The sequence below is a fragment of the Zonotrichia leucophrys genome, chromosome 23, assembly GCF_028769735.1.
Source record: "Zonotrichia leucophrys gambelii isolate GWCS_2022_RI chromosome 23, RI_Zleu_2.0, whole genome shotgun sequence".
NCBI classification, from domain to species: domain Eukaryota; kingdom Metazoa; phylum Chordata; class Aves; order Passeriformes; family Passerellidae; genus Zonotrichia; species Zonotrichia leucophrys.
In genome coordinates, this window is record NC_088192.1 from 375009 (window position 1) to 388374 (window position 13366).

At 60.4% G+C, this 13366-nt stretch overlaps 1 protein-coding gene across 1 annotated transcript; it reads left to right on the forward strand.

The window, feature by feature from the left end:
* The first annotated feature begins 4620 nt into the window (after positions 1 to 4620).
* TENT5B (terminal nucleotidyltransferase 5B) lies at positions 4621 to 12112 on the forward strand. Its single transcript, XM_064731698.1, has 2 exons — positions 4621 to 5034; positions 8787 to 12112. The coding sequence occupies exons 1-2, from the start codon at positions 4858 to 4860 to the stop codon at positions 9804 to 9806; spliced, it is 1197 nt and encodes a 398-aa protein (XP_064587768.1). The 5' UTR covers positions 4621 to 4857; the 3' UTR covers positions 9807 to 12112.
* The last annotated feature ends 1254 nt before the right edge of the window (positions 12113 to 13366 follow it).

Here is a 13366-nt window from a genome sequence, read left to right on the forward strand (position 1 = left end):
AAGCCCCGAGCCGGAGCCGAGACTCAGCCCGCGGCCATCCCGCAGCTCACCTGCCCGGCGCACCTGAGCGCCAGGGTCCCCGTGCCCGCGGGCACAGGGCTGCCCCACCCGCTGCAGGGCTGGCCCGAGGGGCCCCGGGCACCGTGAGGTGGCGGGGATGTGTGACAGGCGGTGCCAGCTCAGTGGGCGCCACCCTGGCATCCCGAGCAGGGTCCGGGGTGGTTTGTGCACTGCCCACCCGGTGCCACCCTGCCATCCCGACATGTCCTGGACCTGCACCTGGACACTGCCATCCGGACACTGCCCATCCGGGAACTGCATTCCACACTGGACACTGCCCATCCCGGACACTGCCCATCCTGGACACTTGGGCCACATGGTCTGGGGGTGATGGACAATTTTCCACACTGGACACTGCCCACAGTGGACACTGGACACGGAGGAAGCAGCAGGAGCACGGCAGCCCCGGGCAGTGCCCAGGTAACTCACCTGCCCACGTGCTGGGGAGCATCACCTGCAGCCTGGTGTCAGTCATGCCTTTAGAGCGAGAACTCCCCAAACCCAGGCATTTCCAGGATATTCTTGTTTCTGTCTCAAAGGGTGAGTAACTTTTTTTAATGAGGGAGGACTAATGATCCCTCCGGGGCTGTGCTGTCACCACTGAGCCACTGCCAAAGAACTCACGGTGCTGGGGCCGGGGGTGGAGGGGCCTCAGTGTCCCCCTGGCCCCACGGTCCTGGCAGTGATGTCTTTTCCTTGTGTGCCCCCCATGCCCCATATCCCCCTCTCCCTCCCAAAGCGTGTTTGGGCCTTGGTGGTGGCACCAAGAACAGGGAGAAAAGGGACTCTGAGCAGGATGACCTTGTCCTTCCATGTGTGTTCCGCGGTGTTTATGCCCCTTCCACAGCCCCCATACGTGAGGGTTAAAGATCTGCTGCCTCTGCCTCAGCCAGAAGGGCTTTCCCGTGCCTCAGTTTCCCTCTGAGGTCCAGCACGAAGCCTGGGGTGCAGGGACTGTCCCCATGGCCCCAGCAGGGCCCGAGAGCCCTCGAGGTGCCCAAGAAGTCCCTGCCTGAGTGAACCAGCTGCTCCAGGCTCAGCAGCCTCCAGAGCAGAGCTGCCGGCTGTCCCCAGAGGAGAGGGCACAGCCCTGGGGCTGCCACCGCCTGCAGGGCACTCGGTGTCACCCGGGGCCCCGAACCCAAAGCGGAGGGAGCGGCTGTGCTCCCTGCCAGCCCCAATTGTGGCACCGGGATGGGTCATCCCCTGCCAGGGCTGGAAAGGCACAGGTCACGCCAAGAAAAACAGCACGTGGTGTCACCGGGAAGCCACCGAGCCTGGGGACACACAGGTCATGCTGCCAGGGGACAGGGGTGTCCCCAGCCGGCGACACCCGGGGCAGATTCAGGCAGGGCACATCAGTGCTGGGTCACCGCTGTGTCCCTGTCCCCACAGCCCGGCGGGGCCGTGTCCCCCCCACTCCCCGGGCAGCATTGTGCAGCAGCCAGGGCAGGTGACAGGTGCCATTCCCGAGCTCTGTGTCACCTGCACTAATGACACCCTGCGCTCCCTTTCATCCCAGCGCCTCCCGGGTGGCCCCTCTCGGGCAGCATCACTCATCATCCCTTCCAGGAGGGGATGTGGCCGAGCCTGGGGGGCCAGGGCGGTGACACAGGGACGCCAGGCTGAGATCAGAGAGTGGCAGCACAGTGACAGCCCTCATGCCGTGCAGTGGGTGCTCACAGTGCCCCTGATCCAAACCCAGCCTTGCTGTGGCCAGCACGGGGACAGTGTCCTGCCTCTTTGGAGAGCTGCAGCCGCAGCAGCTGCTGGCGCTGCCCCAGGGAGGAGCGAGGAGCGGCGGTGGCACCTCGGGGACGGGCTGGCCCTGTGGCAGTGAGCGGGGCTGGACAGCAGCTCCAGCGCCTGGGAGGTGTCCAGGAGCCGTGTTTGCCCAGGGAGGATTTGGACAAGGCCATGGAGAGAACTCCACCTCCTAAACCCACAGGGACACGTGGGCACGGGCGTGTGCGTGGGGATGGCAGCGTGGGCGTGGGGACAGTGACGAGAGCGGGGACAGTGACGAGAGCGGGGACAGCAGCAGCTGCGCTGGGGACAGTGGCTGTTTGGCAGGGACGGTGGCTTTTGTGCAGAGGGATGGCTGGGCTCTGCGTGGGGACAGTTGGTGCCCACATGGGGACAGTTGGTGCCCACATGGGGACAGTTGGTGCCACAGCGGTGCCCGCACGGTGCCAGCTGCCGGGGCACGGGGCCGGGGCCAGCCCGGGGCACGGTGCCGGTGCCGTGGGAGGGGGACACCGGCGCGCCCCCGCCTGCTGGCGGCTCCCGCGGGGCGGCTGCGTGACGCTGGTGGCTCCGGGAGCAGGGCTGGGTCCCTGTGCTTGCTCAGGGAGGTGGCACACGCCCTGCTAATGCCGAGTGGGTCGGAGCCGTCCCACGCGCGTCACGGAGCGCCCGAGGTCCCTTCCCCGCAGGCCGGAGAGGTTTTCACCCACTGCCCCAGTCCCGGCCGCTCCCGCTCCTGTGCCCCGGTTCCCGCTGCCCGGGGCTGCCCGGGGTCCCCAGCGCCCCGAGGGGCTCCCATCAGGGCAGGGGGTTCCACTCTGCCCCCCGTGCCCCTTCCCGTGCCCGGAACCGGGCTGTCCCCGCTGCTCCCCACGCCGATCCCCGGGGATGGAGCGGGGTCCGGGTGCTGCGGACCCCAGACCCCCGAGGGACGGAGCAGCACCAGCGCCCAGCCCAGCTCATCCCAGAGGGATCTGCAGCTCCTGTCCCTGCCTGGATCCCCCAGGGCTGCCACAGCCGAGGTCCCCCGGGCCCGCGGGGTCTCAGCCCTTCCTCCGGCTGCATCCCTCTGTGCATGGAGCCATCCCCAAAGCCTTTCGGCCCCTCTCAGCCTCTTGGGAAACCCTCCCTGATCCAGCCTTTTCGCCAGCAACGTCAAAAGGGTTTTGCAATGAGAGGCAGCTGCCTGATTTTTAATCAAGTTCCTTGGAAAATCAGCTTCCAGCAGGGCTGCCCTTGTCCTGTGCCCCAGCTGGGAGCCTCAGGAGGGGCACCCAGGAGCAGATTTTCATCCTGGTGGAGTCACAGGGGTGCAAGCCAGGGAGCAAAACCCCACAGCAGGAGGAGCATCCCAGTGGGGACCCCCGGGAGCCCCTCTGGCTGTCAGTGCATCAGGAATGGGGCGATTCCAGAGGGAATCAGAGCTCCGCTGCCCTTCTGTCCCCTCCAACCCCTCTGTGGATGCTCCCGAGCGCCCCAATTCCCCGAGCTCCTCTTTCTGCAGCCAGCTCCAGCTCCCAGCAGCCAACCCTGGCATGTGGCAGATCTCCCGAGCCAGACTTTCCCTCTTGGGAGAGCTCTGCAGTGCCTGCCCTGAGGTGGAAAGACCCAGGGTGCATGATCGGGAGTTTTCAGGGGAGTTCTTGCAATCAAACCCTGGGAGGTGTAAAACACAACCAGCCCGGCCCAGCTCCTGCCGGGGCTCTGGGCTTTCAAAGAGGGGTCCCAGCTCCTGGGGGGCTCTGGGCTCCCGAGGAGGGTCCCAGCTGGAAGGAGGAGCCCGGGCAATGGGAGCGGCCGTGCAGGTGCGGAGCTGGAGTCGCTCTGTCCATCCCGGGGCCGCGGGGCAGCGGCTCGGCAGGGAGGGAGGGCCCTGCTGGAAATGTCTGCGGGGTGAAACGCGGAGAAATGAGCGCTGCAGAGGGATGGGGATTGTTGGGATGAAAGGAAACGGCTGGTCAGAGGCTGGGGACACCTCTGGCCCCAGGGGGAGGCGGTGGCTCGGCTGGGAGCTGGGCCACGCTCTGGGATTCAGGGGCTGGCTCTGAGCTCCTGCAGCTCCATAGCCCCAGGGTGGCACCCAGAGCTGGCACATGGGGCCCTTTTGGCCCGGGACAAGGGCCAGGGGGAGCTGGGCGTGCCAGGATGGGGACACTGTGCTGTGGAGTGACAGACCACGGGGTATCTGTGGGGTGCCAGACTGTGGGCATCGCTCCAGGAGAATCAATGGGGAGCCAGCCTGCAGAGCATGGATGGGCACCAATGGAGCGTCAGATCACCGGGCATCTGTGGGGCACCGGGGTACAAATGGGGCATCACCGGGGCACCAGCTCATGGGGCACCAGGTCATGGGACACCAGGGGCATCAGTGGGGTACCAATAGGGTATCAGTGGGGTATCGGTGGGGGATCAGTGGGGTACCAAAGGGTACCAGGGCATATCAAAGGGCACCAATGGGGCACCAAAGGGAACCGACAGGACATCAGAGGGCACTGCTGTGGCACGAGGTGACTCAGTGGGATATCAAGGCCCTAGCTGGGGTCCCACAGGACACCCTAGGGACACCCGGTGCCCCGGTGCCACCCGTGTCCCCCGGTGCTGTCGCTGTCACCCGTGTCCCCGGGCCCGCCCCGCCCCTCGCCCCGCCCCCTTTCCCTCATCGCCGCTTCGATTGGCCCCGGTCCAGCCGCGCTCCTCCCCCTGGGCCCGCACTCGGGCCGGGATTGGCGGGGGCGCGGGCCAATGGGGCGCGGCGCGGGTCCATAAAAGGCGCGGCGGGGCGCGGGCGGGCGCAGCGCTCGGCGGAGCCGGTGGCGGGCGGGGGGCGGCTGGGGCCGGTTCTGTGCGAGTCCCTGCGGGCACCGACCGCGCTCCCGCCGCGCCCCGCGCAGCCGCCCCTCGCCGGCGCCACTGGGGGGGTTGTTTTTTGTTTTGTTTTTTTTGCTTTCCTCCCCCCACTTTTAAATTTTCCTCCCGCTCCCCCCCGCACCGGCACTTCCGGCGGGTTTCCGGGCGGTTTCCGGGCGAGCGGCTCCGGCGGCGGCGGGGGCGATGCTGGAGGCGGCGGAGGGGCCCGCTGCGGGCGGCGCGGAGCAGCGCGGGAGCCGCTTCAGCGTCCTGACGTGGGAGCAGGTGCAGCGGCTGGACCAGATCCTGGGCGAGGCCGTGCCCATCCACGGCCGCGGCAACTTCCCCACGCTGTCCGTGCGGCCGCGCACCATCGTGCAGGTGAGGGATCCGCGGGGCCGAGGGGCTGCGGGCCGGGGCCGGGCCCCGCTGGACTCTGCCCCGCTCCGGCGGGGGGCAGGCAGAAAATAAAAGTGCTGAGGCGGCGATAACCGGCCCGGCGGGCCCCGAGCCAGCCCGGCCGGGCACCGCGGCCTCCTCCCACGGCCCGTGCGGGGAGAGCGGAGCCGCTGCACGGCCCGGGCTGGAAGGGACCTTAAACTGATATCGGGGAATGGCCTGGGGTGAGGGACCGCCCGGGGAGCCCGGCACGGCTCTGCACGGGACAGCCCGGGGAGCCCGGCACGGCTCTGCACGGGACAGCCCGAATCCCAAAGCAGTGTCCCACTGCGGCCCGACTCCTGCCAGGCTTGGAATTCGGGAAAAGCGCCTCAGCCATGGGCAGGGACACCTTCCGCCAGAGCAGCTTGCTCTGAGTCCTGTCAGCCTGGCCTGGCTGCTCCAGGGGGAGTTAGAAGTTTTGGGGGGCTGGCCCCCATCATCCCGGGGGTCCCGGTGGGGCTGGCCCCTGCAGCACCCACAGCAGGAGTGCCTAAAGCTGGCAGGACCCTCCTGAGCAGCTCACCCATCCCTGCAGCTTCTGCCATAGATCCTGCTTAGCTTCCTCCCCTCTTACCTTGTTCCGATTCCACTTTAGTTAATTTATTGTCCTTAAAAGCAGTGAAATGTGTGTGGCCAGGGCAAAAGTGGCTTTTTTTGGAGCTGCTTCCACGAAATGGCTTCGTGCTGGTGGACATGTTGGGCTCGTGCTGGAAGAGTAACATTAATTCAAAGGCCGGATCAAATGTCCGTGTCCTTTGATTTCTGGGCACCCCTGGCTGAATTCTCCAGAGCCTGCCCGAGACTTCTGCTTGTTCACGAGCTCCTCTTAGCTTAACCATCAAGTAATAACTGTGTTTAATATTAAACTAACAATGTAGCTCGAATGAGCTGATGCATATTCATATTTGGGAGGCGACTTCATTCCTCAGTAATGACTCATCAAATGTAAAATCGGGCATGTTGGCTTCTAATTAAAAAGCCTATTCACGGCGCTAAGACCCAACTGGCTTTCACAATAACCGGGATTTTGGAGCCTCAGCTGCTTGAGAAAGAGTCAGAGTTGAGCCGGGGAGACGGAAGGTGACATTTGAAAGGCTGGTCTGGGATTCCTCGAGTTGCTGTCGGGGCAGCAGCAGCGCCGGGTTTGGCTGCCCTGGGTGGAACGGCAGATGGTGAGAGCTGCAGGCAGGAGGAGGCTGCCCTGGCTGGGCAGCACCGAGCCCTGCAGCAGCTCGTGGGGCTGCCCAAAGGATGCTGCCAGCAGCAGCCTCCAGCACGGGATAGCTGAGGGCTGTAATTGTGCCCGGCCGTGCTGGCAGAGCCTGTGTTTAGGGCTGACTAAGCTGAACAAGTAACCCAAAAGGCAGTTATTTATCCTGTTGTTGTTGTCCAGGGAGCTGCGAGGCGCAGGTCAGGACGCAGCAGGATTTGCTCCTGCCTGGCTGTCACAGTCAATTATCCCAACCACACGGAAGGTGAGCTGCTGTTTTGGGAAGCAGGTCAGCAGCTGCCTAACCCTGCAAATATCCAGCCCTCTGGGGGAACGTGCAGCCCTGAACCCACTGCCTGCGGCCAGGGGGGATGAGCTCCAGGTGAGGGCTGGGGGCTGGAAGCTCCCAGGGAATGGCAGAGTGCTCTGCTCCCTGCTGCTCAGCAGGCTGGAGACTTCTGGGATGGTTTGGGATGATGCTGACTGGAGCAATTGGGTCTTTTCCCTGTTTTCTGAATATATCTCACACAGTCAGCCTGGGGAACTTGAGTAAGCTTGGAGCCTGTGGGCCTGGAACACTGCAGGTCCTGAGCCGTGCCCATAAAGGGGTTAAGCAAATGTTCTTTGGGGTCAGGAAATTAATCTGGAACGAGATCTTCTCTGAGCACTGGGCCCAGCTCTGCCTCTAAGACTTTGTGACCTATATCTTGTGTCTCTGAGCCTGGGAGCAGCCTCTGAGTGCACGAGCAGTGCTGGAGCTGTGCCCCGGGTGAGTGACTCCAGCTGGCAGCAGGGCAGGCCAGCAGCTCCCCTGGGTGATGGCTGCTCCCTTTGGGGCAGCAGGGCAGGCCAGCAGCTCCCCTGGGTGATGGCTGCTCCCTTTGGGGCTGCAGCCCTGTGTCCTCTAGGAGCAGATCCATCCTTTCAGGCTGCCTGCCCTGGAAAGCAGCTTCATTCCCTGGCTGGGCAGGTGTGGCCTGGCTGCCAGGGGAGCAGCCCCTGGTTCGCTGTGCCTGGCATGTGACTGTCACCACGGGCTTGGCTGCCCTTCCAGCCCAGCAGGGATGGCTGTGTCAGGAGACAGGGGAAGCACCTCCTGAGCCCTGACAGCCTCCCGGTGTGCAGGCAGCAGGGGATTTGTTCTGGGGTGTTTTTGGGAAGGCAGCAGAACTTGCTGTGGCCCTTGGCGCGGTCACAGAGGGTGTGGGAGGTGATGAGGGTTCCCTGCTGCAGTCCCTGACCTTTTGTGTGTTCTTCCTTCCAAACAAACCCTTTACTGCTGCTGGGACCAGAACTGCAACGCTTCTGGTCTCCCCCAGAACTGCTGAGGCCCAGGGCAGCCAAGAGGGTTTGGCCCTTGTGATGCAGCTTGGAATTGAGATTCACATTTTGGGCAGCCAAAATGCAAGAGTTTGTAGGGCCTCTCAAACTAGGGCAGGCTCCCAGGGCCGAAGGGCCCAGTCAGACTGGCTCTTGATGATCCAATTTGTCCATTTGTGTCCCAAGCTTCGGCTCTTTCAAGCCGTGGCCTTGCCCTAGGCTGGCTGGTTGGGACTCCCAGGGAAATGGGAAATGGCCGGAGGGGAACACGAAAGCAGGATGAGACGTGGGGAGAGCTTCTGCTGGAAGGTGCAAACCTAATCTTCCTGGGATCTTTGAGATGAGTTAAAGTCAAATTATAAGCTGGTGTCCAGATAGTTTATTTTATGGTCTTGGGGGTTATTTTAGCCTCCTGCTTGTTAAGTAATCAGGCAGGTGATTCAGCTTCCCAGTAAATGAACAAAGCTTTGGAGGGGCTGCTGGGTGTGCCAGGACTGAGCAGGCAGCATTAAAATCACCGGAGTAACACCCGTAAGATGAAAGCTGCCTCTTGTGCTTGATAGCACGCCAAGCTCAGCACGAAGCTCTGACACACTGGAAATTGTTAGGATACACTTACTAGTTGGGACATGAACTTGCATACGCCTGGCTGGGGCTTTTGAGCTGCTCTGGCATCTTGATTTGCCTTTAATGAATCCTGACAGGCCGAAGGGATGGCTAAAAGGAGTGAGGCACCCTGATTAAATCCACAGGGACTGCTGCAGACTGTGCTGCCACCTCCTCTTTGGGGTCACTTTGGGGTCGGCTGCTCTTGGCTTGGTCACTGCAGCGGGGAGGGGACGTAGAGGGCAGAGACCACCCCAAAAAATGGGGTCAGGAAGACCCTCCAGGCCAGAGTGGGGAAGGCAGGGAGAGCAACCCTGCACTGGAAGCAGAGCAGCTGACCATGTGCAGTGAGATCTCTAATGCCAGGGAATAAGTGAAGGAGAGCTGCCCCAGCTGCTGGCAGGACTCGGGATGCTTTCCAAAGTGACCTATTTCCGATGGATTAGCTTTTTGTTTCACTGTCTTGCACCGGAGTGACCTGTGTGAGCGCGGGGAGTGCTCCTGCTGCCCCCAGGCTGCTCCCTCCCGCCCCTCACTGGCTCTGTCTCTGTCCCAGGTTGTCCGCAGCCGCCTGGAGAAGAAGGGAATCCCGGTGCACAACGTCAGGCTGAACGGCTCCGCCGCCAGCCACGTCCTGCACCAGGACAGCGGCCTGGGCTACAAGGACCTGGACCTCATCTTCGGCGTGGATCTGAAGAACGAGGACGTTTTCCAGCTGGTGAAAGATGTGGTCATGGACTGCCTGCTGGACTTCCTCCCCGAAGGAGTCAACAAGGACAAGATCACGCCCATGACCCTGAAGGAGGCCTACGTGCAGAAGCTGGTGAAGGTGTGCAACGAGACCGACCGCTGGAGCCTCATCTCGCTCTCCAACAACAGCGGCAAGAACGTGGAGCTCAAGTTCGTGGACTCGCTGCGCCGCCAGTTCGAGTTCAGCGTGGACTCCTTCCAGATCATCCTGGACTCGCTGCTGCTCTTCGGGGAGTGCTCGGAGAACCCCATGGCCGAGAACTTCCACCCCACGGTGACCGGGGAGAGCATGTACGGGGACTTCGAGGAGGCCATGGAGCACCTGCGGCACCGCGTCATCGCCACGCGCAACCCCGAGGAGATCCGCGGCGGGGGGCTCCTCAAGTACTGCAACCTCCTCGTCAGGGGCTTCAAGCCCAAGTCCGAGGTGGACATGAAGGCCCTGCAGAGGTACATGTGCTCCAGGTTCTTCATAGACTTCTCTGACATCGGCGAGCAGCTGCGGAAGCTGGAGTGTTACCTGCAGAGCCACTTCGTGGGCATGGAGAGCAACAGATATGACTATTTGATGACCCTGCACAGGGTGGTCAACGAGAGCACGGTCTGCCTCATGGGACACGAGAGGAGGCAGACCCTGAACCTCATTGCCATGCTGGCCGTGAGGGTCCTGGCTGAGCAGAACATCATCCCCACGGTCACAAACGTTACCTGCTTCTACCAGCCGGCCCCTTATGTCAGCGAAATAAACTTCAACTACTACGTGACCCACGTGCAGCCCTTCCTGCCTTGCAATCAGTCCTACCCCACGTGGCTTCCCTGTAACTGAGCCAGGACAAACCCCAGGGTCTGTCCTCCAAGGTATTTCCGTGCCTTGGGGGGTTGGGAGGGTGGGGAGGGGGGAGCAAAATGGAACCTACCGACCTTCCCAGAACTGCAACAAAAGGAAACTTCCTGGACTCTTGCTTGAGTGTCTCGTTCCTGGGATTGTTGGGACGAGCCTTGTCTGCTGTACACTGTGATGGGAAGTGCAGTGTTATGGGAATGACTCCTTATGGAATTGTGGAGGCAACGGGGTGGGTGGGGTGTGTGAGGGGAGACTGTAGAATTACGCTAAGGTAGAGCTGCACTGCCCTGAAATGGATCTGAATTGTGGTTTGTTTTTTTTTTAGTGCAGGAGGTGTTCTGGGTTTGCAAACTTGTGGTTTCTGCCGAGAGAAGCCAGGGTGGCTAATTCCTTTGAAGGACCAAAGAATCCTGTTTAAGTGCCTGTAACAATATAAACACAACTGTACTGTAAACTTTATTATTTTCTGCGGGGGCTGATGGCCCAGAGCTCGAGTGGGGAATGTCTGAGGAGGAAAATGTTTCTGTCGTGGGTGGGAGGGTCGCAAGATCATTTCTTATGCTGGCTGAGGCCAGAGCAGGTTCTGTGTGGCTGAGGGGTTTGGGCATGACTTGCTCCCTGTGAAGGACCAGCTGGAGCCAAGAGCTGCCAAAGTGGGGCTGCCTAACCCGGGGGGTTGGAAATGCCTGAAACTGGGAGCACTGGTGGAAAATGCTGTGCAGGGCTTGCTGGAAAAAAGGCAGAAGGGACCTACACTTGGATTTCTTCAAGCTCCCAAGTCTGCAGTGCCAAAATGTAGTGAGGCAGATGATCTGTCCAGGAGCCTGCCCCAGGCTGCCAAACCTAATCCTGTTTTTTTCTAGGGGAATTTGAAATGCTGCTCTTCCAATTTTTTTTTTTTTTTTGACATGCAGTGTGATTTTAATGCACAAAGCCACAGGCCAGCTGGGCCATGGGGAAGGTGAGGCTTGTCCTTTGAAGCACAAAGCATCCAGGTCACTGGTCAGTCATTTCCACCTGTCGCTGTGTCCTCCAGGGAGGTGGACAGACCTCTTCATGCTGGAGATCATCCCTTGGGCAGGTCCCATCTCCAAAGCAGCCCATTCCCAGCTCTGTGATTCCCTGATAGCATTTGAAATTCATTCTCTAGCTAGAAATGGAGCCTGGGGGCAGAAGGAGGGGTGAGGTTAGTTGGCCTTAGGGAAACGATGTCTTCTGAGCAGACGCTCTGGTGTTTGGAGGGTCTGGCTCTGGTGTGGCTCTGGAGCTGTTGAGTGTCCGGAGCACAGAGGTTTTTCGGGAGGTGCCTGGGCTGCCGAGCCCCAGAGTCTCAGGTTTCAGGGGCAGGCAGCAGGCAGGCATTCCCCAGGGATGCTGCTCGGGAACACCACCGCGGCTTCCTGCTGCTGACCTATCCAGTACCTTTACTAACTCGTGTTTTTTGGGGTTTATTTTTGTTTTTGTGACAAAACTGTAATAGCCGGGCAGATTGAAATAAAGACTAGATCCTTGGAATGTGTATAGCCAGATTGGTACCTTTTTTGGGGTGGGGGTTTGCGGATGGGGAGTCAGGGGTGGGGGTGGCCCTGGGCATCCCTGGAGCCCAGCTCTGCTCCCTGCCCCGGACCCTGTGCAGGTTCTGGTGCCTCCTGAGCCCAGCCCAGCCTTCAGGGCAGCCCCCAGCTCCCCAGAGCCCCATCCGTGCTGGGAGCTCGGCGTTTCCCACGCAGGGCCACGCTTGGGAGCCTGACTGTGCCACCCCTGTGGCTTTGAGGAAGGTGAGATTTTTTTTCCTTGTGTTTGAAATGGAACATAGATGCCATGTAGCATGTTTTTTACAGGCTGCTCCTACCCACAGACACACTAAACTGAGATTCCCTCCTTCCCTTTGAGGTGTCCAAACAGATCCCCTACAGCCAACAGCTCGACAGGGCGATCTACCATTGAGATTGCACTTTGGATTTATGGAGTGTGTGTGGTGGGACTCTTGTGAGTGGCTTGAACCTGAATTTTTCTAGACCTTGCAGTGATACTGTGCTGCCTCTTGTGAGGGGGCAATTGGAAGATTCCAGTAGCTTGAATGGCACTTGATTTCTTTTTTTTTTTCGTTGTTTTGTTTGTTTTAAATGTCTTTTTTTTCCTACACCTGTATCACTTGTCATGCGATGGGCTTGACATAGACTCACTAGATTCTTTAGAATCTGTTACGAATAAATACAGTGTATTCAAATTTGTTGGATTATTTTTATTTGCTTGTCCATCCGGGTGGTGTGATGAGGAGATGCCCCAACCCTGTTCCCACCAAAAGCCAGGCTCAGAACCAGCTGGGCACCTGAAAAGAGGCAGGCTGAGCCCCTGGAATGGATCTGCCTGAGTCCAGAGCAGCTCTGAGCCCTGGGGAGCGCCGTGGCTGTGTCAGCTGGGGGAGGTTTCTGTTTTAAACTCTTCTTTGGAGTTGTGCATTTTGCCTTTCCCTGCTGCTGCAGAGCGAGGGTGGCACCAGAACCCTCCCTGCTGGCTTTGCATGGCTCCATCCCTGCTGCTGAGAGCAGCAAGAGGTGCCTGGAGCCCTTGGGCTTGGTTCTGACCCACCTGCAGGGTGGTTCCTCCTGGAGCAGGCGAGGCTGAGGCTGGGAGGGTTCAGTCCCAGGAAAAGCTGTGTTCTGGGGAGGGCTGTGTCCCAGGAAAAGCTGTGTGCTGCGGGTGACAGGGCTGGCAGCTGGGTGCAGCTCCTCCAGCCCTGGCTGCCCTCCAGCCCCAGAGGAGGTTTCACTTCCCCCTGTCAAGCTCCAGGCAGTTCTGGTTCCACTGCAACAATGGAGCTGACGATGTGCCAGTCCCTCTTTGGGACAGACTTGCTGGCTCTGCAGCTCCAAATCTTCACAGTCCTGGGCCAAAGCTTCCCTCTGACGGCAGGGCTGGGGTGTTCTGGCTGGGCTGGCACTGCCACTGTCCCTGTCCCTGCTTGGGCAGGCTCTGCCTTTTGCAGGGCTCATTTCTCTCAGACCTGCTGCATTTAGAGCTGTTTCCCTGTTTCTGGCCCAAGCCCAGCATGATCTCCTGCCCTTTCCAAGCGTCCCTCACCTATGGAGGCAGCTCTGAGGTATCTTAGTCCGTCAGCTGTCTCCTGTGTGGGTGCTGCTCCTGCTGTGGGTGTGTGGTGGATGAGCTGCCTCTGGATTTGTGACCCTGAGCAGAGCAGCAAAAGCCCTGACAGAGTTGGCTGGGCATTGTTGGGTGGATCAGAGCATACAAAGGGATGTTGGTGGAAAGTACTCGTTGTGATCAGAAAGGAGCTATCAATGTTTACAGCCCAGATTCCCATCCCTCTTTTGTTAATTGTCAAATAAAAAAAACCCCTATATATTTTCTCACAGCCTGTAGTCTGTCATTATTTTCCTCTTTGAGCAGAGGGGTGGTGGATCAGTCAGGACGTGCCTGAGGCTGTGCTGGGTGCAGTCCAGGCCCAGGTGCTGCTGCGGTGCTCCCCTGAGCCTGGCTGTTCCTTCAGGGCCGTGGATGCAGTCCCGAGGTGCAGCCGT